Source organism: Pongo abelii, chromosome 22 (assembly GCF_028885655.2).
Source record: "Pongo abelii isolate AG06213 chromosome 22, NHGRI_mPonAbe1-v2.0_pri, whole genome shotgun sequence".
NCBI lineage: Eukaryota > Metazoa > Chordata > Mammalia > Primates > Hominidae > Pongo > Pongo abelii.
The window spans coordinates 36,155,623-36,180,864 of NC_072007.2; the positions used below are offsets into that span (position 1 = coordinate 36,155,623).

General features: G+C 39.4%; 1 protein-coding gene across 6 annotated transcripts in view; it reads right to left on the reverse strand.

Moving 5' to 3' along the window:
- The window catches only part of APP (amyloid beta precursor protein), a 282,485-nt gene that overhangs the window by 117,287 nt on the left and 139,956 nt on the right, over positions 1-25,242 (reverse strand). For all 6 annotated transcript variants that reach the window (XM_024239221.3, XM_024239223.3, XM_024239220.3 and 3 more), the window contains 1 exon segment: positions 18,236-18,438. In XM_024239221.3, the coding sequence (XP_024094989.1) occupies positions 18,236-18,438 (203 nt within the window).

Consider the following 25,242-nt stretch of genomic DNA (forward strand, 5'->3'; position numbering starts at 1 on the left):
GAGTCCAAGTGGGAATCATGGGCAATAGCAACAGATCCCACAATACTCAAATACAAAAGGCTGTCTGAGATAATGCAGTCAGGAATGGGTGTAAGAGTGTATGTTAATTTAATGTCAAATACATAATGTATGGAGAAGACATATGTGAGGCTGGAAGAACAGGACCGACAGTGTGCTTTTGTTACTTCTGAATATCTAAAAGACAGCTACGTTGTCCAACTGGTTCTCATCTGCTGACATGGAGGATGAGCAGACGGGCCTTAACATGCAACCCCTCTCCTGGTGAAAAAGAGCTTCTCGTTATAATTCCCCCAATTGTCAGCAACCCTGATTCCCCATCACCTCACCTCTCACTTCCCAACACTTTCCCTCAGGGATATAATGAAAATAGCAACTTCCTACAGCAGTAAAGCTGATTTCGGAGAGGACTGGGAAAGGAATGGATAACGTATCCTCTATCACTCATAATTATATTCCTACTCTACTACAGGGAAAGGGAATACAACTGTTTGTTTCCTCTGACTTTTTTGCTAACCCTTTATTATTCCAGAACAATTTTCCATGTAGTAGAAAAGAGAATCTTAGCCTACTCTGGGAGAAGCTGGAACTGAGGGTAGGGTCAACACCAGGGAAGTACGATGCTAATGCTTTTACACAAAGTATGAATAAGCACACAAGAAATGGCTGGTGCCTCTCAGAAGAGAACGTGGAGAAGCAGCAGCATAGACTTGGGTTAAAGCAGTGTTAAGGGATTAATGTCAACTTCATAGTTGTGATACTGTACTGAGTGAAGACTATGCAGGGTCTTTGTATTAATTCTTTTTTTTTTTTTTTTTTTGAGACAGAGTCTCGCTCTGTCGCCCAGGCTGTAATGCAGTGGCACTATCTCCGCTCACTGCAGGCTTCACCAAGCTCCGCCTCCCAGGTTCACGCCATTCTCCTGCCTCAGCCTCCTGAGTAGCTGGGATTACAGGCACCCGCCACCACATCGGCTAATTTTTTTGTATTTTTTAGTAGACACGGGGTTTCTCTGTGTTAGCCAGGATGGTCTCGATCTCCTGACCTCATGATCCACCTGCCTTGGCCTCCCAAAGTGCTGGGATTACAGGCGTGAACCACTGCGCCCAGCCTGTATTAATTCTTTCAACTGCATGTAAATCTACAATTGTCTCAAAGAAAATATTTTTAAATTATTTTCTTTTTTATTATACTGTAAGTTCTAGGGTATATGTGCACAACATGCAGGTTTGTTACATAGGTATACATGTGCCATGTTGTTTGCTGCACCCATAAACTCGTCGTTTACATTAGGTATTTCTCCTAATGCTTTCCCTCCCCCAGCCCCCCACCCCACAACAGGCCCTGGTGTGTGATGTTCCCCGCCCTGTGTCCAAGTGTTCTCATTGTTCAATTTCCACCTATGAGTGAGAACATGCGGAGTTTGGTTTTCTGTCCTTGTGATAGTTTGGTGAGAATGATGGTTTCCAGCTTCATCCATGTCCCTGAAAAGGACATGAACTCATCCTTTTTTATGGCTGCATAGTATTTCATGGTGTATATGTGCCACATTTTCTTAATCCAGTCTATCATTGATGGACATTTGGGTTGGTGTCAAGTCTTTGCTATTGAAAAGATTTTAAAAAGCCCACATTAAAAAATGAATATAGGAAGCTGAGCATGGTGGCTCAAGCCTGTAATCCCAGCACTTTGGGGGAGTTCAAGACCACCGTAGTCAACATGGTGAAACCCTGTCTCTACTAAAAATACAAAAATTAGCTGGGCGTGGTGGCGTGCACATATAATCTCATCTACTCGGGAGGCCGAAGCACTGGAATCACTTGAACCCAGGAAGCGTACATTGCAGTGAGCCAAAATAGTGCCACTGCACTCCAGCCTGGGCGACAGAGTGAGACATGGTCTCAAAAAAAGAAAAAATAAATAATAATATAGGAATATTGATTTTTCAGTTTGCCTAAGAATTCTAACCTTGTCTCTTTCCTTGACTCAGAGATTGGAGGGTTTGGAAATCTCAGTTTGAGAAAATTCCCTTTACATCCCTCTCTAGCAATGGGATATTAGTAAGAGATCTAACCAATCAAGATGCTCACCAAGTAGAAGAGTTTTAGAGCACTGAGACCTGAAACACATCTTCAATAAGCCGCATCTAGTTTCATGGAAGATAAAAATATCTCGAGAGAGTTCAAATGCTTATGTTTACATTTTCTATTTTTCTCAATAGCATAATTTCTTCCTTCCTAATCTACTGAAACTTCTAAAAACATCAGCAAAAAACCTGTTTCACATTAATTACCATTATCACTCAGTGGAAATTTATATATCAGCCACTAAATGTAGAGGATGCAAAATTAGACCTTATATAACTAAACCCAAATAGGATTCCTGTGAAAATTAAAACCATATCTTCAAAATGTGTACTATATATAATTATTATGTCAATTAAAAATAAAGTTGAAAAGAAAACAAATTTAAGAAAAAACAAAAAAACTCTTCATCTGCCTTGTCTTTGTTCTCTTCTCAAAATGTAAAATACTGAGAAAACTAACATTTTGAAATCATTTTTGAAATCAAACTTATTTTTTGATTTCCAATCCACCTTTCTGTTCAAAGTAAATATCAGAGATAATAATGGAGAAAATTTGTTCAGAAAAATAAAAGCAAGAATATTTCTTAAAGAGAAATGTTAGATAGAAACATAGGCAAAGACTTACATGGCTATCTAAGGAACCACAATCCTTTATTGATGTTGAATTTCTTAAACTTTCAAGATCACAAATAGTTTTTCTGATATTCACTTAGCTGAATTCTGCTGGCAAGGAAGCATTATGCCTTCTTTTATAACAACTCTGCTCACTCTTCAAGACAAAATGCCATTTACTACACTGAAATGCTGGTGTATACGAAACACAAAGCAAAATTATGTGCTTCTAATCAAACTCCACGCCTTTTATCTTTGTAAGGTAGGCCCTTGCTGAGATTTGTGCTCGTGTCAACACGACATTCCATTTTTTAAAAATCAATATAATACAAAATAATACAGAATCTAAGCCAGAGCTCCCTGGATTATATAAAATGATTATGCAATTCATTGTTCAAAAAATAATGCTCAACCACAAAAAATTAGTTCTGAACAGATATTTCAAATTGGAGTGAAAATCTTTGTGGACAACCAAGGTTAGAAAGCTAATTTTACATGTTTTAATAAATTAAAAATGAACACAGTTGTGAAACTGGCAACCAGTATGGGGAGAAAATCTCCACTTTCAAATGTACGATAATTATAATGCCTTCTTATGAAGCAAAGTTAACAGATTAGCAAATAATTCGCTGTCAATAAAGTGGTAAATAAAGAATAAAGTAAAGCTTGTTTTAGAATAAAGTAAAGCTGGTTATTATTATTTCATTTTTAATAATTGAATTTCAAGTATTCTCAGCCTACTGCAATGTATGTGAAATAAAACTATATTCCATGTAATGTATAAATTTCAAATTTACAAATTTTGGGAAAGCAGCCACAGTCAAACTAGAGTCATTTAGAGAGAGCTAGGAACTATATTTTATGAACCTTTATTTAAAAGATAACATTTTGTAGCATTATTTTCTCCATATTCTACAAGAATATCTACTTAAACTTCACATAATACAACTATTTCTCCTTTCTGAGAGAAATTCCCTATCTTGAACTCTTTTCCTCCAATTTTAAGTAGAGTAAAAAGGGCAAATGCAAGACAAATATAATTTATTTTTGTAATAAGTTACTTCCTTAATGTAACAGTGGAATAAAATGAAAACAAGGATATAAGTATTAAAATCCACTAAGTACACAAAACTTCAATATTTCAAATAAACTTTCTAATTTATAAATATAATTTATATATTATATATTATAAATTATATACTATATATTACAATATATAATTTATATACATGTTTATATAAATGTTTACATAATTAATACATGTATCTGTCTGAGCTCAATGTAGTTTATAACTACTTTTTTGGCCTAAGTTATCGCTGTAATTCTAAGTATTACTACATGGTGACATTTCATGAGCCTAACTTATTAAAATCAAACTTGTATTCTGTTGAAAAATAAGTAGACAATATTTGCATTTGATTCTATTGATGAAAAATTTTTAAAAGTCAACACAATAGAAAACTGGTTAACTTTTAAGAACGTGTTTTTCCCAATTCTGGAACCATGTACTTTTAACAGAAAGGAACATTTATCAAGTGCTTGTACGTAGTAGCAAGCAGTCATCAAAAAACATGTTTAGAAAATTACTCTAATAAGGCAATAAATTATCAAATATTTATGACCTAGTAATCATATTTTACTAAATAGAAGCATGTAAAATTAGGCAAGCAAGCTTGAACTGAAGTCTTATGACAAATCTCACTTAAGCTCCAAATATGGATTGAAATACAAACAAAAATGATGCAAACAGCTGTGCATGCTAATGAAAGCACTGCTTCAGTACTAGAGGATGGGTGCTAATTTGTCACGGAAGTCTCTAGAAGATATCCGCAGTTGGCTAGCCTTTTTACTGAATTGCGTTAATTCCCTAAGGCTAGCCAATACAGCTGTCATTCTAATTATACCTGACCCAATTCTCATCTCTCCATGATGAAAGATTGTTTATAAAATGCCACCTGAAGGAGATTTACTTGTAAAGTATTTAAACTAATCAGGACTCCTGTGACGGTGTTAGGGAACATTCACAAAAGGGTACCACTACGGTTTTTCCTCAACCTTTGTTTCCTGTTTGCTATGGGAATAAACTTCCTCTTCGCTGAGCTGCGTGGTTAGCGTGCAACAGACTATTAACAAGAAGCTCAAAACTCGGGATATCATGTCCTGTATTGGAAAATAAGGGAAAGTGCTTCTTCTTACTGAATGAGAGACAGGAGTATGCTGGGAAACTGGCACTGTCTAGAAAAACAAACAAAAAGAACACTCTTGAGTTACAGTGTATGCCAACTGCCATGGTATAAATACTCCCACCAATGGTATTTCAAGCTACCCAATGGCTATGGCTTACAAAATTCCTCTATACCATAATAATTAGCTTTTACAGGCTAGCAGGAGTTGGCTACACTACCATGTGAATGACAGGAAATAGGGGCACAAGTGAACACATATAGGGAGACTGTAAGAGTTTTTCAGTTTCCTTGGTCTTGAGGTGTGAATTTAAGGAAAGAAAAGCTCAGTAGGTAGATGTCTCAGGATTCTCTCATACTTGTTGGTATCTGTAACATACCAAAAACAATAACACCAAAGGTAAGAATGGTTTTCCTTTTCAGTTTCTTATTTCCTGTCTCAGTGCTGCAAATCTGCACCATATGGAAGGCAGGAGACGCTACTAGAGTCTACTACTCAAAATAGATCCGTGGACCAGCAGAGTCAACACCACCTGGGACTCAGGCCCCCAAACAGACTCACAATGATTGTTTTCCAAGGGCCTTGGGTAACTTGAATGGATATCTCAGTTTGAGAAGCAGCATGATCGACCTTGTCTTTTAAATGCAATAGATGTGTCAAAACGTGATACACAAGATTTAATCATTTTCCAAAAGAACCAGTGGGGAAGAATTAGTAAAAGTTGCATAGGTTTTGGCTTATTAAAAGAAGTACACATATATTTGGGAAAAGACAGATACAACAAAATTAGTAGTCTTAAGATTGAAATATACATATCAACAATTTAATTTGAACAGATTGAACAGATTGTCTATAAAAATTTATTTTACTCTGAAGTTCTGTCCTATCTCAAGCAACATTAAAACAGCTTCGATACCTCTGCCTTAGATCCAGTACCAAGATCATAATTCTCTTACTCATATTAAGACTGAAAATACCAGGCTTCTCAGAAAGCTGAATTCAAGTGGTGTCATTTCTATAATATCCCAGAACATCAGAAATCTCTTTTTACTCGTAAAAATAATGAAGAAAGCCAAGATCAATTCAAGGGCTTTGAATTTACTTCCTTTTTTTTTTTTTTAATGAGACGAGTCTCGCTCTGTCACCCAGGCTGGAGTGCAATAGCGCGAACTTGGCTCACTGCAACCTCCGCTTCCCGGGTTCAAGAGATTCTCCCGCTTCAGCCTCCCGAGTAGCTGGGACCACAGGTGTGTGCCACCACACCCGGCTAATTTTTGTATTTTTAGTAGCGAGGGGTTTTGCCATGTTGGCCAGGCTGGTCTCAAACTCCTGACCTCAGGTGATGCACCCACCTAGGCCTCCCAAAGTGCTGGGATTACAGCATGAGCCATCGTGCTTGGCCAGAATGTACTTCCTTATACCGCTTCTCTGTAAAGAAAGAACTAGATGGTATTTCTGTTCCGGTTTAAAAAAAAAAAAAAGAAAAAAAGAACGCCTCTAGATGTAGGTCATGGGTTGGAAGGATGGTCCTGCTGTTTCATGTCCTTTTCTGGGGAAGACTGAGCATGTCCATCTCTCCATGTTAACTGGCTTCTTGTCACAATCTCTAGCAGGCAAAGAACCCACAGACTCCAGCTGGGAACAGCAGTGTCCCTGGTTACAGCACAGATGCTAATCACCATTTGCTATTTTATATCAGTGGACAAGGGGAGAGCGAATTCCTTTTGAACAAAAAAAAAACAAAACTAGGAAGGCAGTTTACCTCCATATCTCACAGTCTACATGGCAAATATGCATACGCAATGTTGCAAGTCAACATTTTATGTTGTTTTCTGTTTCTAAATAAAGCTACTAGACTACATTACACATTTTATCAAATACTTGTTTTTACCTTACTAAATGTGTATTTATCAGATTTGCTTTGGCATATTTTTGTTTATTTTACCTGTTCTCGTACAATAAAAAATGTTCACTGGTTATCTACAATGTGCAAAGCAGTGATACAGAAGTTAGAGCTGACATTGAAATGAGACCAGCTGGGCTGGGTGGCTCCTGCCTGTAACCCCAGCACTTTGGGAGGCCGAGATGGATGGATTGCTTGAGGTCAGGAGCTCAAGATCAGCCTGGCTAACATGGTGAAACCCCGTCTCTACAAAAACTACAAAAAAAAAAAAAAAAAAAAAATTAGCCAGGCGCGGTGGCAGGTGCCTGTAATGCTAGCTACTTGGGAGGCTGAGGCAGGAGAATCGCTTGAATCTGGGCGGCAGAGGTTGCAGTGACCCAAGACTGTGCCGCTGCACTCCAGCCTGGGTGACGGAGTAAGAGTCCGTCTCAAAAAAAAAAAGCAAAAAACAAAACAAAACAAAAAAAACACACAAAACTTAGGTAGTCTTGGTGAGGCATGCCTGTAATCCCAGGTACTTGGAAGACAGAGGCAGGAGAATCGCTTGAACCCTGGAGGCGGAGATTGCAGTGAGCTGAGATCGTGTCACTGCACTCCAGCCTGGGCGACAGAGCAAGACTCGTCTTTGGGGAATGAGAGGGAGATGAGACACAGTATTGCACGGGTATTTCTCTGTTCACGTTTTTATTTTTATTTATTTATTTTTGAGATGGCGTCTCACTCTGTCTGCCCGGACTGGAGTTCAGTGGCACGATCTCAGCTCACTGCAACCTCCACCTCCCAGGTTCAAGTGATTTCTTTGCCTCAGCCTCTTGAGTAGCTGGGATTATAGGCACCCACCATCATGCCCGGCTAATTTTTATATTTTTAGTAGAGACGGGGTTTCACCATGTTGGCCAGGCTGGTCTCTAACTCCTGACCTCAAGTGATCCGCCCAACTCAGCCTCCCAAAGTGCTGGGGTTACAGGCGTGAGCCATGGCGCCTGGCCTTCTGTTCACATATTTAAAGCTGCTCATCACTGCACATCTCAACACCATAGCCCAGTGTTTTGCAACCAGAGAGAGTCTATCCCCTACTTCTCCCAGGGGACATTTTTGATTGTCACAACTTGGGGGTGTTACTGGCATCGAGTAGAGGCTAGTGATGCAGCTGAACATCCTACAATGCACAGGACAATCATCCGCAACAATTATCTGGCCCAAAACATCAATAGTACTAAGGTCCAGAAACCCTGCCATAGCCCACCCAACACCAGAAGGATTTGTGATGCATTTTAGTAATTTTGTCCACCAAGACTACTGGGCAGCAGTCACCAGCACTTCAGAAATCCTGGGTAACAAATGCTAGTAAATTTCCAGAACAGATGCAATCATAACAATTGGCAAGCAAGGCCTTTCTTTGCTCCTATCATGAAACATCAAGAACCGAAAGTCACGTGCATGCAACATAAAATTGCCATCCATGTTCTGTGATACTTGCATATTCTGTCTAGAAATTATACCCAATAAGAACATACATAAATTTAAGAAAGAGGCAACCCTACCCTCACAGTTAAAACACCTGAACAGTCTTACCATTATTACCAACTAAATATAGCGTAACTTTAACATTTCCTCTGCTTTAATCTTTTATTTTTTTTTATTTTTTATTTTTTTGACAGGGTCTCACTGTCACCAAGGCTGGAGTGTGGTGGTGTGATCACGGCTCACTGCAGGCTTGACCTCACCTGGGCTCCAGCGATCCTCCCACCTCAGCCTCCAGAGTAGGTGGGACTATAAGCCTGTGACACTACAGCCAGCACAACAATTTTTTTTTTTTTTTTGGTCTCCCTATGGTTTCCAGGCTGCTCGCAAACTCCTGGGCTCAAGCGATCATCCTGCCTCAGCTTCCCAAAGTGCTGGGATAACAGGTGTGAGATACCATGCCTGGCCTTTAAACACTTTTTTTTAACACTGTAAAAGTCTCAATGTTTACAATTTGGGCTGCTGTCTTGAAAATTAAGGGATTCTCTTGAGCATCATTTTTATATGAGATTCATTCATTCTTGCCTCCCCTTGACTTTTTACTCTTCTACTAACAGAATCACAAAAAGTCAGGTATATTGGAAGAGGTGGTTGGAAACCAAAGATGAATTTTCAGGAGGGCAAAATGGTTAAAGGCTGAGAGAAGCAGCTGGTTAGGCTGTAAGCCACTCTGCTTTTGGAAACTCATTTTTCTACAAGGGAACTAAAGATCTCCATTCAAATCCACAGCTTTGTAACCTGCTCAAGGAATCTGACTCTACTTAATCAGACCTATGGCTTGGCTAAAAACATGTGCCCGGTTAGGCGCGGTGGCTCAAGCCAGTAATCCCAGCACTTTGGGAGGCCAAGGTGGGTGAATCACCTGAGGTCAGGAGTTCGAGACCAGTCTGGCCAACGTGGTGAAACCTGTCTCTACCAAAAATACATAAATTAGCCAGGTGTGGTTGCACACATCTGTAGTCCCAGCTACTTAGGAAGCTGAGGCAGGAGAATTGAGAACTGCTTGAACCTGGGAGACGGAGGTTGCAGTAAGCCAGGATCATGCCACTGAATCCCAGCCTGGGTGACTGAGTGAGACTCCATGTCAACGAAAAAAAACAAAACAAACAAACAAAAGGTGTACCCAGCTGGGTGCAGTGGCTCACACCTGTAATGCCAGCACTTTAGGAGGCCAAGGCAGGTAGATCACCTGAGGTCAGGAGTTCAAGACCAGCCTGGCCAACATGGTGAAAACCCATCTCTACTAAAAATACAAAAGTTAGCCAGGCACGGTTGTGTGCACCTGTAATCCCAGCTACTCAGGAGGCTGAGAGAGGAGACTCACTTGAACTCGGGAGGCAGAGGCTGCAGTGAGCCGAGATCGCGCCATTGCACTCCAGCCTGGGCGACAAACAAAAACTCCATCTCAAAAACAAAACAAAACAAAAAAAGTGTGCCCGTGTAAATGTATGCATGTTTAAATGAACCTGAACCTCTGAGTTGCTGGATTTCTTCTTTTAGGTTTGATTTTTTTTTTTTCTTAATTGCAAATTCTTGAGTTGAGTACAGTTATTGTGCCTGAGGCATCTGTGCACTTTTTTTTTTTTTTAAAGCAACTGATTTGGGGAAAAATATGAGAAAGACTAATATTCTTTAAAAATCTAGTTTCTGGCCTTTAATTAAATTGGACTAAAATTTTATTTTTAATAAATCTAGATATAATTGTATTAAAATGCCTTTCACTGATTACTTCTATTATTCTATTTTTTTTTAATTGGTAGAGCCAGGTTCTCACTATGTTGCCCAGGCTGGTGTCAAATGTGTATCTTTGTGAATATACTAAACCACTGAATTCTCTCACACACACACTTCTATATGGCTCTATTCCCTAGTCTCATCACATTTTAAGCAACCTAATTATCTGAGTGGGCTTTCTAGATTGAGACCATTAAACTACATGGAAAGATGCTTGTCAATGTCCTGCTTCACTCTGCCTCTATCAAAGTGTGTATCAAACACCTCGGAATCAATGGCTGCCATGACATGGGGCACAAAATAACAGGCTGTTACCTGTCACATCTATGGTCAGTGCTGACACTAGTTCTCTCGACATCATTAGCAAGCATGCTACAACCTGGGCGAGGAGTAGAAGTGCATCCTCTCCATCTTCAAAACACAAAGGTAAAGGCCTGAGGCTTGCTCTATAAGGAGGAGCCATTACCCTTTTGCCCTGTTCCCAAATACTCCCTGGAGCTTTAGTTTCATTTTTGTACAGCATGCTGCTACTGAGGCCTCCAACTGAAGTATGTGAGTTCATGTTCGGGTTCACAGCAAGTCGAGCTCACAGTTTACTCCAAGCTTTGTGGAGAGTTAAATATTAATCATAAGTAAAAATCCCATTAGTGAATTATAGGATACCTTGTAAGTGTCATGTCCATTACAAACAAGTAACAACAGAGGGATGAGAATTAAGCTTTGTTTCTTCTCCCCTTGAGATCAATACAAGCTACTCTGATTTACTTCAAGTATGTATTGCATTCATTCTATTTGGTGCTCTATCACCCAGTAAATCCCTATTCTTCCTTTATAATTACTGATATGCCAACTTCTCTGCAATGTAGTAGGTGAAAACTTTTGTTCTGGGCTGAGCACTTTCTCTTCTCCATGCTGCCAAAATTCCTTCCTAGGCAGGCCTGAGAGACTCGTCCCTCTCAAGGACAATGCGGATATGGCTAGAAGCAACCTGAGCAAGCCATGGCAGCAACCAATGCCATGTCTGCTACCTACAAGTGCCTTGTGGATATTGGTGAAATGTACAGCACTAAATCAAATGGTACTTCTCCCAGATTAATGGTCACCAGAAGAAGAAAAATAATTTCATTCTGCCAAGGTCAATCACTTAGCCCAATATAAGCAATATTCGGATCAAATCTTTTAGCTTTTATCAACACATGAGACGGTTAAAGAGCCATCTGTATCAGTGTCTCTATCTGTTCACTTAATAGAAGAACTCCCACAAGGTTTAAAATACCTGAAAGAAATAAAACTCTATCTTGAAATGCAGTGGCATCTAATACTATCTTATCCAATTTTCAGCTGGATTTAAAATTTAAGTGCAGATATTTCAATATACAGTATATATTCACAAAAAACATTTTAAGCAAGAAATGTTTCTTTTAATCATAACATAATGTTCTCTATAAATATCAGCTTTATTATACCAATAGATACGGATAGGTCACATTTATGCCTTTTATAATTAAAAGTCAACATGTTGGTTTACCTTTAACATTCCTGATTAGTAGTAAACATTAGTTTGCTAATGTTTCAAATGCAATGGAGGATCGGAATGATGATTATAACCATAACTAAGAGAGCAACTAATGTTAATTGAGCAGTTACTGTATACCAGGAATTATGCAAAGTGTTTCCTATAAATTAATTAATTTAATCCTCACAAAATAGTTAAATATTGGATAGGTCTTATTAATCCCTATTTTACAAAGAGAAGCAATGAGGATTCAAGGTTATTTGTTTTATACAAATTTACACAGTTAGTAGCTTGTAGGGCAGATTTGAATCTGGACAGCTTGAGTTTGTAAATGCAACTGAACATTTACTGGGCATGATGGTAAGTGTTTAACATAGGTTACCTAAAGTCATTCTCACAAGAAACATGCAAGATAACATTACCATCTACACTACACACATAAAAAACAGGTTACTTAACTGGCCCACGGTCATAAAAATTCTCTCAAACACTATACTAGTCTGTCTCTAACCAAAAAAAAAAACCAAAACAAACAAACAAAAAAAAAACAAAGAAAAAAAACCCTACCTCAAAAGAAATTAACTTGATATGGCAGTATGTGAAACAGAAAGAACTTCACAGTCACCGTCTTATAGTGAGAATCAGGGGTTAGCAAATGTTTACTGAAAAGGCCAGACAGTAAATGTTTTCAGTTTTGCAGGCAACACAATCTCTTTTGCAATCCTCAACTCTACTTCCAAAACATGAAAACATCCATAGACAATTTGTAAACAAATGGGACTGGCTGTGTCCTAATAAAACTTTTGTGTAGAAAACAGGAAACAGGCTATTTTTGGCCCCAGTTTGCTGACTCTTGATCATTACTCTTATTTGTGCACCCCCGATCATTTTTCTTTTTTTTTTTTTGAGACGGAGTCTCGCTCTTGTCGCCAGGCTGGAGTGCAGTGGCGCGATCTCAGCTCACTGCAACCTCCGCGTCCCAGGTCCAAGCGATTCCCCTGCCTCGGCCACCTGAGTAGCTGGGATTATGGGCACGCGCCACTATGCCTAGCTAATTTTTTTGTATTTTTAGTGAAGACCGGGTTTCACCATGTTGGCCAGGCTGGTCTCTAACTCCTGACCTCAGGTGATCTGCCCACCTCAGCCTCCCGAAGTGCTAGGATTACAGGCGTGAGCCACAGCACCAGCCTGATCACTTCCTTTTAAGTAAAAATTCTAAAAATTCAGAAATGCACAGTGCAAAATAATAGATGAATATATGCCTATATCAAAGGGATATGCATTTACAAGGGAACACAGGTTGAAATGAATTTGTGTGTATTTATAAAGAAAATAAAAAGTGTAATTTTGACATGAGTGTAGCAGAAATATCCTGGCCTATCCAGGTCCATATTCTGATTTCATCACTTAACCAGTTATGTGACCCGGGACAATTTATTTTATTTTTTTCTTTTTTTGAGATGAAGTCTTGCTCTGTTGCCCAGGCTGGAGTGCAATGGCACAATCTCAGCTCACTGCAACCTTCGCCTCCTAGGTTCAAGCGATTCTCCTGCCTCAGCCTCCTGTGTAGCGAGGATTACAGGCGCATGCCACCACACCTGGCTAATTTTTGTATTTTTAGTACAGATGGGGTTTCACCGTGTTAGCCAGGATGGCCTCAATCTCCTGACCTCGTTATCCGCCTGCCTCAGCCTCCCAAGGTGCTGGGATTATAGGCGTGAGCCATTGCGCCCAGCCCAGGCCAATTAAAAAAAATTTTTTTTCGGCCAGGCATGGTGGCCTGTAATCCCAGCACTTTGGGGAGGCCAAGGTGGGCAGATCATGAGGTCAGGAGATCGAGACCATCCTGGCTAACATGGTGAAACCCCGACTCTACTAAAAATACAAAAAAATTAGCCGGGCATCATGGCAGGCACCTGTAGTCCCAGCTACTCGGGAGGCTGAGGCGGGAGAATGGCGTGAACCTGGGAGGCGGAGCTTGCAGTGAGCCGAGATCGCACCACTACACTCCAGCCTGGGTGACAGAGCAAGACTCTATCTCAAAAAAAAAAAAAAAAAAAAAATTCTTGGCCTTAGAGATCTTGGCTTTAAATGGGGAAGTAAAATTCCCACCACACAGCATAGTTACAAGGTTTAAAGACAGAGAATCACTGCTTTAAAGCGCAAGAGGCCTGTTGTCCTGGCTACTTGGGAGTCTGAGGTTTGAACTCAGGAGTTTGAATCCAGCCTAGGAAACATAGCAAAATCCTTGTCCAAAAAAAAAAAAAAAAAAAAAAATTTAAATTACATTAAAGGGCAAGAGTGGTGACCGTGAAAATCTGTATCTGCAACAAAGGCTTCAAAAATCTGCCAGTCTCCCCGGAGGTAAAATGCTGTCTGCTCTGCCCCCATGATGCCTTCCACAATAGCAGAGAGCCTAGCCATCAGCAGGGGTACAACGAATAGTTGCTGAATAAATGAACATAAGGCAGAAATGGCCAGTTCCTCTAGACAGGCACAATTGACTAGATTAAATAAGAGATCATGCCATTTATTACAATACCTATGTTCAATCAGAGTTTAGAATTTATGGCTCAATCAAAACTACCCTGATATCTCTGGTTTCTGAAGCACAAGCCCTTCTCGAAGAACAGAAAATTAGGAGCAAGTGTCTAAATATACCACTGTTTTACTCAAATCGGTAACGGCTTATTCCACTAGACCAATAACTAATAATATCCAAGTTTTTTTTTTAACAACCAAAGATGACAATAAACCCCCAAAACCAGATAGATCTTGCAATTGTGTGCTCACTTTTATTTTTATTTTTTTGAGACAGGGTCCCACTTTGTTGCCCAGGCTGGAGTGCAGTGGATGTGCTTACTTTTAAACAATACTTTTATTCTACTGGAATCAGTAACAGAGAACAGACATCTTCTCATTTTGGGTATCATCGATTCTAACACAATATGGCAGAGAAGATTATGACTATGCTAAAAATGTCTTATTTTTCTTCCCTCCATTTCATTCCAGTTTTAACGGGTTATGAAATTATTGTTTTTTTATGAGGCACATTAAGGACTGGTATCAGTAGCAATATGTTGGTAATGATGACAATTTTCTTAGAAAGGATGGCTGTAAACCACATTTTGTTCTGGGTACTGAAACGCTAACATTGAAAACAAGATTGTAAGCCTCCCTGCAGTATCTCATCTTTGCAAGTCACTTCTAATTTTTATGTTGAACACAGAAGCAACCCACTTGTAATTAGAGTTTTACAAAATGAGTAATCACCTATGGCGTTGCCATTGCTCTCAATTAGGGAAGAACCACAAGTCACCTTTTGTAACAGTGAGGAGGAGGAAAAGGACTCTTTGCAGCTGACCCCTTTAACGTTACCCTCTAAAACATCTACTTCTTTACTGGAATTAGCTACAAGCACAAAAAACTATCTCGCATGGGCACAACTGACCATAACATGTTTCTGTTAGGCCCCCTTTCCCAGGAAAGGCCTCAAGTAGAGCTTTTGTTCAGGAGTTTGAGGTGGAATGAATGGACTTGCATTAAAGATTCCTCTATTTCTGGGGCATTAACAGTTGGTACCTCTCAATGACCAGGTATCTTGCTTTCAGAAGGTTGCTTTTGTTGCTCTTCTTGTCAACAAAATTATTAACTTGTTATTTTTTAAGGTTCATTTCTTTTTTGCCTTTAGCCTGGAGTGTTTTGTTTATGAAATTCTTTTAACTGCCTTCGTCTTTCTACAGGAAATAAAATAATACAACATCTTTATGTTCCATCTTAATATCAAATAATGCTACCTGTAAAACTCAAGCAAAAAGAACTGGACTAATGCAGACGATAATGAGACCACTTTATCTCAAGCGAATTGTCTTGTTCTAGAATATGGGCCAAAGTTTATGTGGCATCCTCTCATTGTACTGCATAACTGATGTCACTCCTTGTTCACCTGTTACCTCAACAGTACTAGCATCAAAACAAAATCTCTTTATTGTCTACTGGAAAAATCTGCAGCGCACAGTAGCTTCTGAATTAATATTTATTAATTAATCAGCTGCAGTTAACGCCATCTTTGCCAGCCTGACATTGAAGGTCTCTATATTTTGGTCCCAACCTAAAAGACATCTGCTCTAGCTTAAATTAGATCAATCCTGTCTCCTAAATATGCCTTTCCATGGCACCATATTTGTTTTGCTAGTCCTGATGACTCTACAGCAAAATCCATTGGTAGACACACCACCCACCCACACTTTTGGCTCTAGTTCAAATGTCATGCTCTCCATGGAACCTTCTCTGATCAATCCAGAAGTTCCCTCTTACTCTTGGAAGTAGGTTCTGTGTTCATATTTCTTATAACACAGATGGCTTTGTACTTCTGTGACTTCTATTTCCTAAGAGATTTTAACATCCACTAGGGTCAGCTGGCCTGTGTGTGCTCATCATCCATTCCACATAGCCTAGCAAAATGGCTTGTACCAAGCAGGTGCTCAAAATCTAATGTTCAGTAAATGGATGCTAACTGTTATATAAACAGCCAGCTTGATGGAGATCACAAGGACTTCAGTCCCACTGCAGGCTGCTAGCTGCTGTAATTTGTATTCACACTTCATTTAGGTTTCGAGAAGAGAAGCCCTGAAAAGCTGTCCTTCCCTGCTACAGGCATCAGGCTAACAAGTTCATCTGACCAGATCTGCCATAGTTGGCCCTAACAGGTGTATGAAAAACACCCTGAAAAAGGATTTTTGCGTATTTGAAAAATGGTGGTTTAAACAAAATGCGCATTTACTAGCACATTTACTTATGTGCTAAAGTGAGTAAGAAACTGTCATTAAGTAGGGAATGATAAAGTTAATCCATCTTGCACTCTGTTCTTTTTTTTAAAAGAACATGTAAAACTTTCAATAAATTTTAAACTAACTCTGAGTGTTTAATTCAGAATAATCTCAATTTTAAAAGCTCAAGTTAAAGAAATGTAGGACCTCAAAAATACTGTGTTAAGTGAAAGAAGTTGGACACAAAAGACCATGTATTATATGATCCCACTTATAATAACAGTCCAAAAAAGGGCAAATCTATAAAGACAGAAAGTAGATTAGTTGTTGCTTGGAGTAGAGGGCTTAACTGGGAGTGAGCATGTGTGATCTTACTGGAGTGATGAAAATGTTCTAAGATTAGATTATGGTGATAGTTGCACAGCTTGGCAAATTTCTTAAAGCCTCTGAATTATATACTTAAAAGCAAATGAATCTTATATGTAAATTACACCTTAATAAGGTAAAAAAATGCAACAAAGGGAAGAAAATACTATAGTGACAACTATGAATATAGTTGAGGCAGACAAAATAGCCCATGTTAAGCTCTAATAGAACAATAAATCTGAAATCATTAAACTTAAGCAAAAAGTGAGAGAAAGCCACTTTTTGTAAATGCTGTAACATTTGTGGTTGACCTTTATAAGTATTTGCAGTACATTAAAATTCAGTAAGTACATATTCATTCAATCTAGCTCTAGAAGCATCTTTTACTATCTGCCAAGCAGAAGGCAGATACAAAATGCAGAACTCTTTAAGGAACAAATGCATACTCTTTAAGGAACTCAATCCAACAGTTTACTCGTTTCTGTGACATTTGGTCACTTAATATCAACCGAATGTTTGTTTTTATTTCATGGAGACAAGTACGACCTTTAGTTCTTTTAGTTCACAATACTTGCAACACAAACATTAATTCAATAGAGAAAGTCTAAGACATTAATACTATATTTACTTCTTGAAGAAAGCACTGCCATACTCCCCAATAAAACAATGTAAACTCAACATAAATCACCTCAGTTAAAATTCATAGCATAAAACAATGCGATACTCACCAAATCTCTTTTTTTTTTTTTTTGAGACAATCTTGCTGTGTCACCCAGGCTGGAGTGCAATGGTGTGATCTCAGCTCACTACAACCTCCACCTCCTGGGTTCAAGCGATTCTCCTGTCTCAGCCTCCCAAGTAGCTGGGATTACAGGTGCGTGCCACCACGCCCGGCTCATTTCTGTATTTTTAGTAGAGATGGGTTTTCACCATGTTGGCCAGACTGGTCTCAAACTCCTGGCCTCAGGTGATCTGCCTGCCTCGGCCTCCCAAAGTGCTGGGATTACAGGTGTGAGGCACTGTGCCTGGCCCAAATCTCCCTCTTTAATGACATCTAATCACAACTACTCACTCAACTAAGATTTATCAAAACTACAAGCCAGGCACTCTGTGCAATACTGAATAAAATCAAGTCCTTACCCTCAAGGAGCTCATCGTCTAGGTGGTAACAGACACTATTATATAACAAACACTCACTGTGAAAGGAATACCAAGGAGTCACCTAACTCAGTGTTTGTCAAATTAGATGACTACCTGGTTGGGCGGAGTCTTGTAGAATTAACTTGGGATTTGCCAAGCAGCATATACAAGGTACAAAACAAACTGTATAATAAAGATTTCACATTATTTGAAATTGTTTGCTTGTTAAACCAAAAAAATTTCACAAGCATAAGAAGCCTTTTGAAAAAAAAAAAGTGTTTTTGATTGGGGAAGGCAGTGGTGCTAGGATGGATATTTCAAACTCTGGTATTACGCTTTCTTTTCCTTGGGGGTGGGGGGAATCCAAACAAACGGTGGATTACCTCGAACCACCTCTTCCACAGACTCTGTGGTGGTGGTGGTGGTGGTGGCGATGCTGGTGGTTCTCTCTGTGGCTTCTTCGTAGGGTTCCTCAGCCTCTTCCTCTACCTCGTCACCATCCTCATCATCCTCGTCATCATCAGCTTCTTCTTCTTCCACCTCAGCCACTTCTTCCTCCTCTGCTACTTCTACTACTTTGTCTTCACTGTAAGGGCAAACATAAATAACAGAAAAAGTCAATTAGACACATTTCAGGGAAGGAAAAGAAAAATCGTCCATATGGACTTTTGGCAATTTGAGAAGAAACACACCCAAAACTTAAAGTCAGCAGGTCTAAGTATAAATCCCAGCTCAGTGGGTCTGCAAGAATTTTTATCCTTGGGGACAGTTCTTAGTTTCTGCAGTTGCTAAAAGGGGATGCCATGAGACTAACCATAGGACATTCTGGAAAAGGCAAAATTACGGAGACAATAAAAAGATCAGTGGTTGCCAGTGGTTCAGCGGGAGCGGGGAAGGGATGAATAGGTGGAGTAGAGAGGATTTTTAGAAACTACTCTGCATGATACTGTCATTAAGTAATAATAGATACATAGCATTATGCATTTGTCAAAACCAAGAGATTATACTACACAAAAAGTCGCCTCTCATGTTAAAACAGGAACACTGGTTAATAATAATGTATCAATATTGGTTCAAATGTACCATACTAAGGCAAAATGTTAATCTAGGGGAAATTGTTGGGGAGTGGGGAAGTGAGAGGTAGAGGGAACTTTTTGTACTTTCTGCTTGAATTCTTTGTAAACCTAAAACTGCTCTGAAAAATGTAGTCCATTATAAAAAGTGGGGTGGTGGATATCAAAACTGAGTTTGCTGTATTATGGGAATCACTTCTCATAGTGTATATACAAGAGCCGCAACACAATGCACGGTAGCAGATACTCAGTATGTGCTGGTGGAAATTGGTTTAAAAACTGCAATTGAGAGCTTAAACTGGACACACAGGTGGAAGATGAAACTGACTTAAGTAAATCTGTAATGCCCTGTGGTCAGGGATGCCTGCTGAAACTATTTAGTTGCGCACCCTATGGTTGCTAATTGCTTATGTTTTGTAGAATACCAAATATTTCAGTGATTCTCAAATTTCAGTGAGCATCAGAATCACCTGGAAGGCTTACTGAAACACAGATCACCTGCTAAGTGTGGTGGCTCATGCCTGTAATCCCAGCACTGTGGAAGGCTGAGGTGGGAAAAAAACCTAGAGGCCAGGAATTTGAGACTAGCCTGGGCCACACAGTGAGACCCTGTCTCCAAAAAATTTAAAAAAATAATAAAAAAAAAAAAGGCCAGGCATGGTGGTGTGCACCTGTAGTCCCAGCTACTCAGAAGGCTGGGGCGGGAGGATTACTTGAGCCCAGGAGTTCGAGGCTGCTGTGAGCTATGACTGCATCATTGCATTCCAGCCAGGGAGACAAAGACACTGTCTCTTTAAAAACAAACAAAAACTAACACAGATCACCAGGTACCACTGGCTGTTTCTAATGCAGCTCCAGAGTTTCTGAATCATGAGGCCTTGGTGGGGTCTGAGAATGTACATTTCAGATTCCCAGGTAATAATGATGCTGGTGGTCAGGGGACAATATTCTGAGATCCACTGCAATACGCTGAGAATAACGGCAAGAGATAACCAGTAACTCAGTGAAACTGGGAAGAGGATCAGAAATATTTATGGTATTAAACATTTACATGCTGATGCATCATAGTGTGTAAAAAATCAGCAAATTTGGATGGCAAAAGAAAGGCATGTCTAGAACAAAATTAAGAAGGCCTATTAGGAAATCCTTGTGGAAATCATGTATCTGCCAAGGCAGGCATAGTTGACAGCATTTGAAAGAAGATAAATGAAGATAAGAACACGAAATATCAAATAGTAAAAGCCTATCATATACCTCCTAGTGGGACTAGAGGAATAGATATCCTTGATCAGATCACAAAACCAATACAGGAGAAAGACCTAGATGTGGCAGGGGTTTCAACCTTTCCGGGGCAGCTGCCACAGGTCTATTTGAGAAGTACCATAGTAATAGAATTAAAAACTGCTATGCTGACATTATAATGTACCCAGAAGAAAAAAAAAAGAGAGAGAGAAAGCAGAAGGGAATTATTACCACAGAGCTGATTCTGGCCAACAAGGAGAAGCTCATCATTGGGAAAAGTGATAGGAACCCGGGGTTTGTAGCCACAGGAAGCCTTGGACTCGTAGTGAGAGCACAGCATTATGTAGGAAATCAGATTCCAAACACGTGAGACAAGCGAACACTATGATTCCATGATCTATGACAATAGAAAGGAAGGTTCCTCCATAAACCTGAAAGGTTTTCAAAGTCTAACAGGACCACCATAAATAGTTTTGCTGACAGTGAAAGGGAAAGATATGTAAAGAGATGAATCCATCAATGGCAGGAATTCTCTGATTACCTCAGCATTTAAAGCATGTGTTATACAAGTTGTATAAAGATGTGTATGATCCCCATGGAACACCTGACTGTGATTACATAGGATACAAGAATAGCATAAAGGGCATTTATAAAATTTCCCAAAAAATGTGTATGACCCCCAAGTGGAACGTCTTTCTAACTCTGATTAAATATGATGTAAGGATATTAAGTGACGACATCTGAAGAAGTTGAAAGCATGTGGCTAAAGAATAAAAAGAAACTGATTAAGCAGAATAATTTATTAATAGCAACTTACTCATATGTTAATAAATGAAGTGTCAATACAGAGAAAATCCTAATCAGTTATTGTAACATTTCCACAAGCCTAGGAAGAAATAGGTGAAAAGAGAAACAGAAAACACTGGCACTGAAAATCAGATATTGGAAGCCTTTATCTCCTCGTAGAAATAAATGAGGTGAAATAACCAATTCTTTTTTTTTTTGGCTGCCCAAATTATTGCACAGAAGTTTACTACTTCGGGCAACATTTCAAAAGAATCCTACACTTAACAGCTGCTCAGCTGCCCTGAGCTTCACTGAGTATATTGCCTCTGCACTTTTCTATGGGATCTCAATGCTGTATTACTAGTGAATCAAAGAAAGATGACCTGATGCATGTCATCAGTTAATTTATCGTGTTTGAGATTTCTTACTCAATCAAATCATGAGCACTAGCGCTGTTTTCCAATTTAAATGGAAAATTCAGGGAAAGTCAGGAAGAAAAATCAAACCAGTATTCTCTTTAAATCATGACGTATACACGTGATCTTGAACCATGACTGGAATGACGATGCCCAAGTGTATGATCCAGGGTTAGGACAGCACCGTGTTTCCAGGTGGGATGGTGAAAAACATGACCCTGGGTATCCCCAGGTTCCTCCTCCAGGCTTCTTTGATATTACTTGGATGTGGCTCTTAAAGCTCTGAATAGAAACCATGTTTGTAAAAACAGCTGTTTAGTGTGATCTGCATTCTGGTATGTGTCTAGCCGTGAAAAAGAGTGAATTATATGCCCATCATCCATCCCTGATCTGCCCGAGCAATTTACTGGCATAATAACCAGGAACACAGACACGTAATAAATAGTTCAACTGGCTAAGGAATTAAATTACTTGGCCTAAGAGAACTCAGGTCCAAGTTCTTATTACCATAGCTTTGATTTCTGGAATTAAATTTAGATGTCCATGAATTCAATTACTCATTTGGACACTATTTAAAACAAGAGCACATGGTTTTGTTTGAATAATGCTGCATCTTCCCAAAGAATGCCAAACACAACAACATTATAACTTTTAACTGCAGTTTTCATGAATAGCCAGAAACACTGAAAGGAAAAAAATGACTTTTCCACCACTTCTTCAAATGCTGGACAGACTGTTGTCCTGTGGACTTGTTTTGAAAAGCTGATCACAGTTTAAGAAGTTGCAAGGGAGGAACAGTTTGTGGAAATATAAAGCTGAGCATCATAAAACAATTTCCTTACAAACAATCAAATAACAACTCACAATAAAATAAACGCTTGGGAACATAGTGGAATAGTCATATCACATTCATAGACTTTAACTTTAATGGCTATCAATTTATAGTGGGTGGCTTTTAGAGCTTTTAAACACCAATAAGAAACACTTTTACAGAACGAGTGAACCATCTGAAAATGCTGACCATCCCCATAGTATCTGAATTTAATAAGGTCAAAGGGACATTCCTACGAGGAAATAAATCACTGATGATAAAATTTTATGTGTCAGCATGCGAGATTTTACTTGGATGAAGGAGAAATGACATCACAAAGGTGACTCTCCTTCTGTTTCTAAATAAAAGCTGACCTTGATATAATTCCACGTGCAGGTGCTGCCTGATAGTCCCTTTAGAGAGTAAAAGATTTTGATTCACACACCAATTTTCATTTGTTTATTAAAGTCATGCCAAAAAAGTCATCATTTATATTTTCTAAGAAAACCATATGACATTCTAGAAATGGCAAAATTATAGACAGTAACAGATCAGTGGCTTGGAAAGGTTAAAGGGAAGAGAGGTTCGAACAGGAGGAACACAGTGGATTTGGGGGGTAGTAAAAGTACTCAGTATGACACTATAATGGTGGGTACGTGTCATTGGACAGTTTTCCAAACTCACAGAATAAACAATGCTGAGAGAATGCTAATGTAAACTATGGACTTAGGGTGATGATGATGGTGCCAATGTAGGTTCACTGATTGTAACGATCGCTCTAAGGGGGACGCTGATAATGGGAGAGGCTTTGCATGTGTATGAACAGGGAGTATATGGGAGAATCTCAGTACCTTCTGCCTAATTTTGCTGTGAACCTAAAACTGCTCTAAAACAATAAAGTCTGTATTTATTCTTTCACAGTCTCTGTTAAGACTGACTTTTTTCTTCTTGCTACAGATAAACAGGGAGGAAATGACAGAGAGAGACCTGTGATTCTCATGGTTATGTGAATATGGACAACCATGAGATCTAAACTACTGCACTGAGGAGGGAAGAAGGAAGACAACCAATGTCGGTTCCTGAAATGCAACCAACCAGGGGAAGGCGCAACAGGAAGAGGTTCAGACTCTTCCTCTGTGGATATGAAAACATGATAAAAAAGTCTAGAAGCTCCCAGAGTCAGGAAGAGAGAGAAAATACAGCAGTTTTTCCAAGAAGACACACAGATGGTTCTCCTTTTCTTTGCCTCAGCTCTCCAAACTGCCAGAGTCTAAACTGGAAGGCACAATGGCTGGATAAGTCAGTTTGTCCCAAAGGAAAGCCGTTTCTGAAATTACTGCTATTAAATTAGGAAAATATTTCAGGGCAGAGAGGGCAAAGTAAGAAAGAGCCAGTACTTCTCCCACATAAAGGCACTGTTAGAAGCAAAACACAAGAGGACACATCACCTAATTCTAACACATCACCTAATTCTATTTGAATTAAATATGAAAACAAGCAAACGGCAGGCAAATAGAACTCGGGGAAAGGCCAGTAACTGGCAGGGGTCAGGAGAGAGGATTCTAGGGGCCGGCAAGGCTCTGTATTCTGGTCCGGATGCTGGCTATCCAGTTGTGTGGTCTTAAAACTTTGCATACTTGTATTACCTGTTATGTGTACTTCTCTCTAAATAAATCAGTAAAAAGGTTGAAAAGGGTTTCTTGTTACTTGCAGCTAAAGGCATTTCTTGGCAGAGGGTTCATAAGCCCACCTGCGGCCCTAGGTTTAAGGCCTCCAGATTTAGGAAGATAACCACACGATTGGACTACCAAAAATTCATGACTCAGGCCTGAGGAGATGGCTCACGCCTGTAATCCCAGTACATTGCGGGTCCGAGACAGGCGGATCACTTGGGGCCAGGAGTTCGAGACCATCCTGGCCAACATAGTGAAATTTCGTCTCTACTAAAAATACAAAAAATTAGCTGGGTGTGGGGGTACACGCCCGTAATCCCAGCTACTCGGGAGGCTGAGGCATGAGAATCACTTGAACTCAGGAGGCAGAAGCTGCAGTGAGCCGAGATCACATCATTGCACTCCAGCCTGGATGACAGAGTGAGACTCTGTCTCAAAAAAAAAAAAAAAAAAAAAAAAGAAAAAATAAATAAAGTCATGACTCAGCTGATTAAGAATGAGCTATAAATCACAATCTTGATCTGAAATTAGGCTATATCATCATTCTTACACATTTAATGAATACTTATTCTGGGTGAGACAATCCACACTAACTGCTGTATGAGTAACAGACATACTGCAGATTAAACGCTTCAGAAATTCAACAGAGAAGTGATCGTTGTGAGCCAGAGGCATCTGAGTTGGCCGGAAGTGATAGGTGGCTGTGGGGATGAGGCAGGCATATCCACATAATGCACAAGTGGAATAAGAAGTAAATAAAATATAATGAAATTTTACACAGGCACTGAGTTTTAACAGTGAGGAAGGGTAAACTGCAGAGACAAGGGTATTCAGGTATTTTTTTCTTTAGCCAATGGATAAATATTTGAGTTGAAACGCATATGTACAGATTGATGATAATGAGCAAAAAAGTGGCAATGCATTCATTCATTCCTCCACTGAATCATTCCATTAAGTACCTCTCTAAGACAACCCCTAGTAATTCAATCAACAATATCCACTGTACTTTACCAAGCGCCAGTACTATTCCAGGCACTGAGGCTACACAAGTGAAGATAAAGCACTCAATTTCTTGGAATCTATCTATTAGTTGGGGAGGTATAATATGAGCAAGAAAAAAAAATTATGGAAAAATGCTATAGAGAAAGGAAATGGGGCTAATTGCTAATGAATGACTATGATAGATGTGTGCCGGAGATGGGTAGCATTTCAAACAGGATGGTCAGGGAAGAGCCCCACGGAAGAGCCATGTGAACTGAAAATGCTGAAGTCGGGCACAGCAAAACCAAGAGGGTGCATGGATGGTTGAGGCAGAGGTAAGCAATGTAAAGGCCCAGGCATGAGGAAGAGCTTAGCACATTGAGCAAAAACAACAACAAAGGGCCAGTG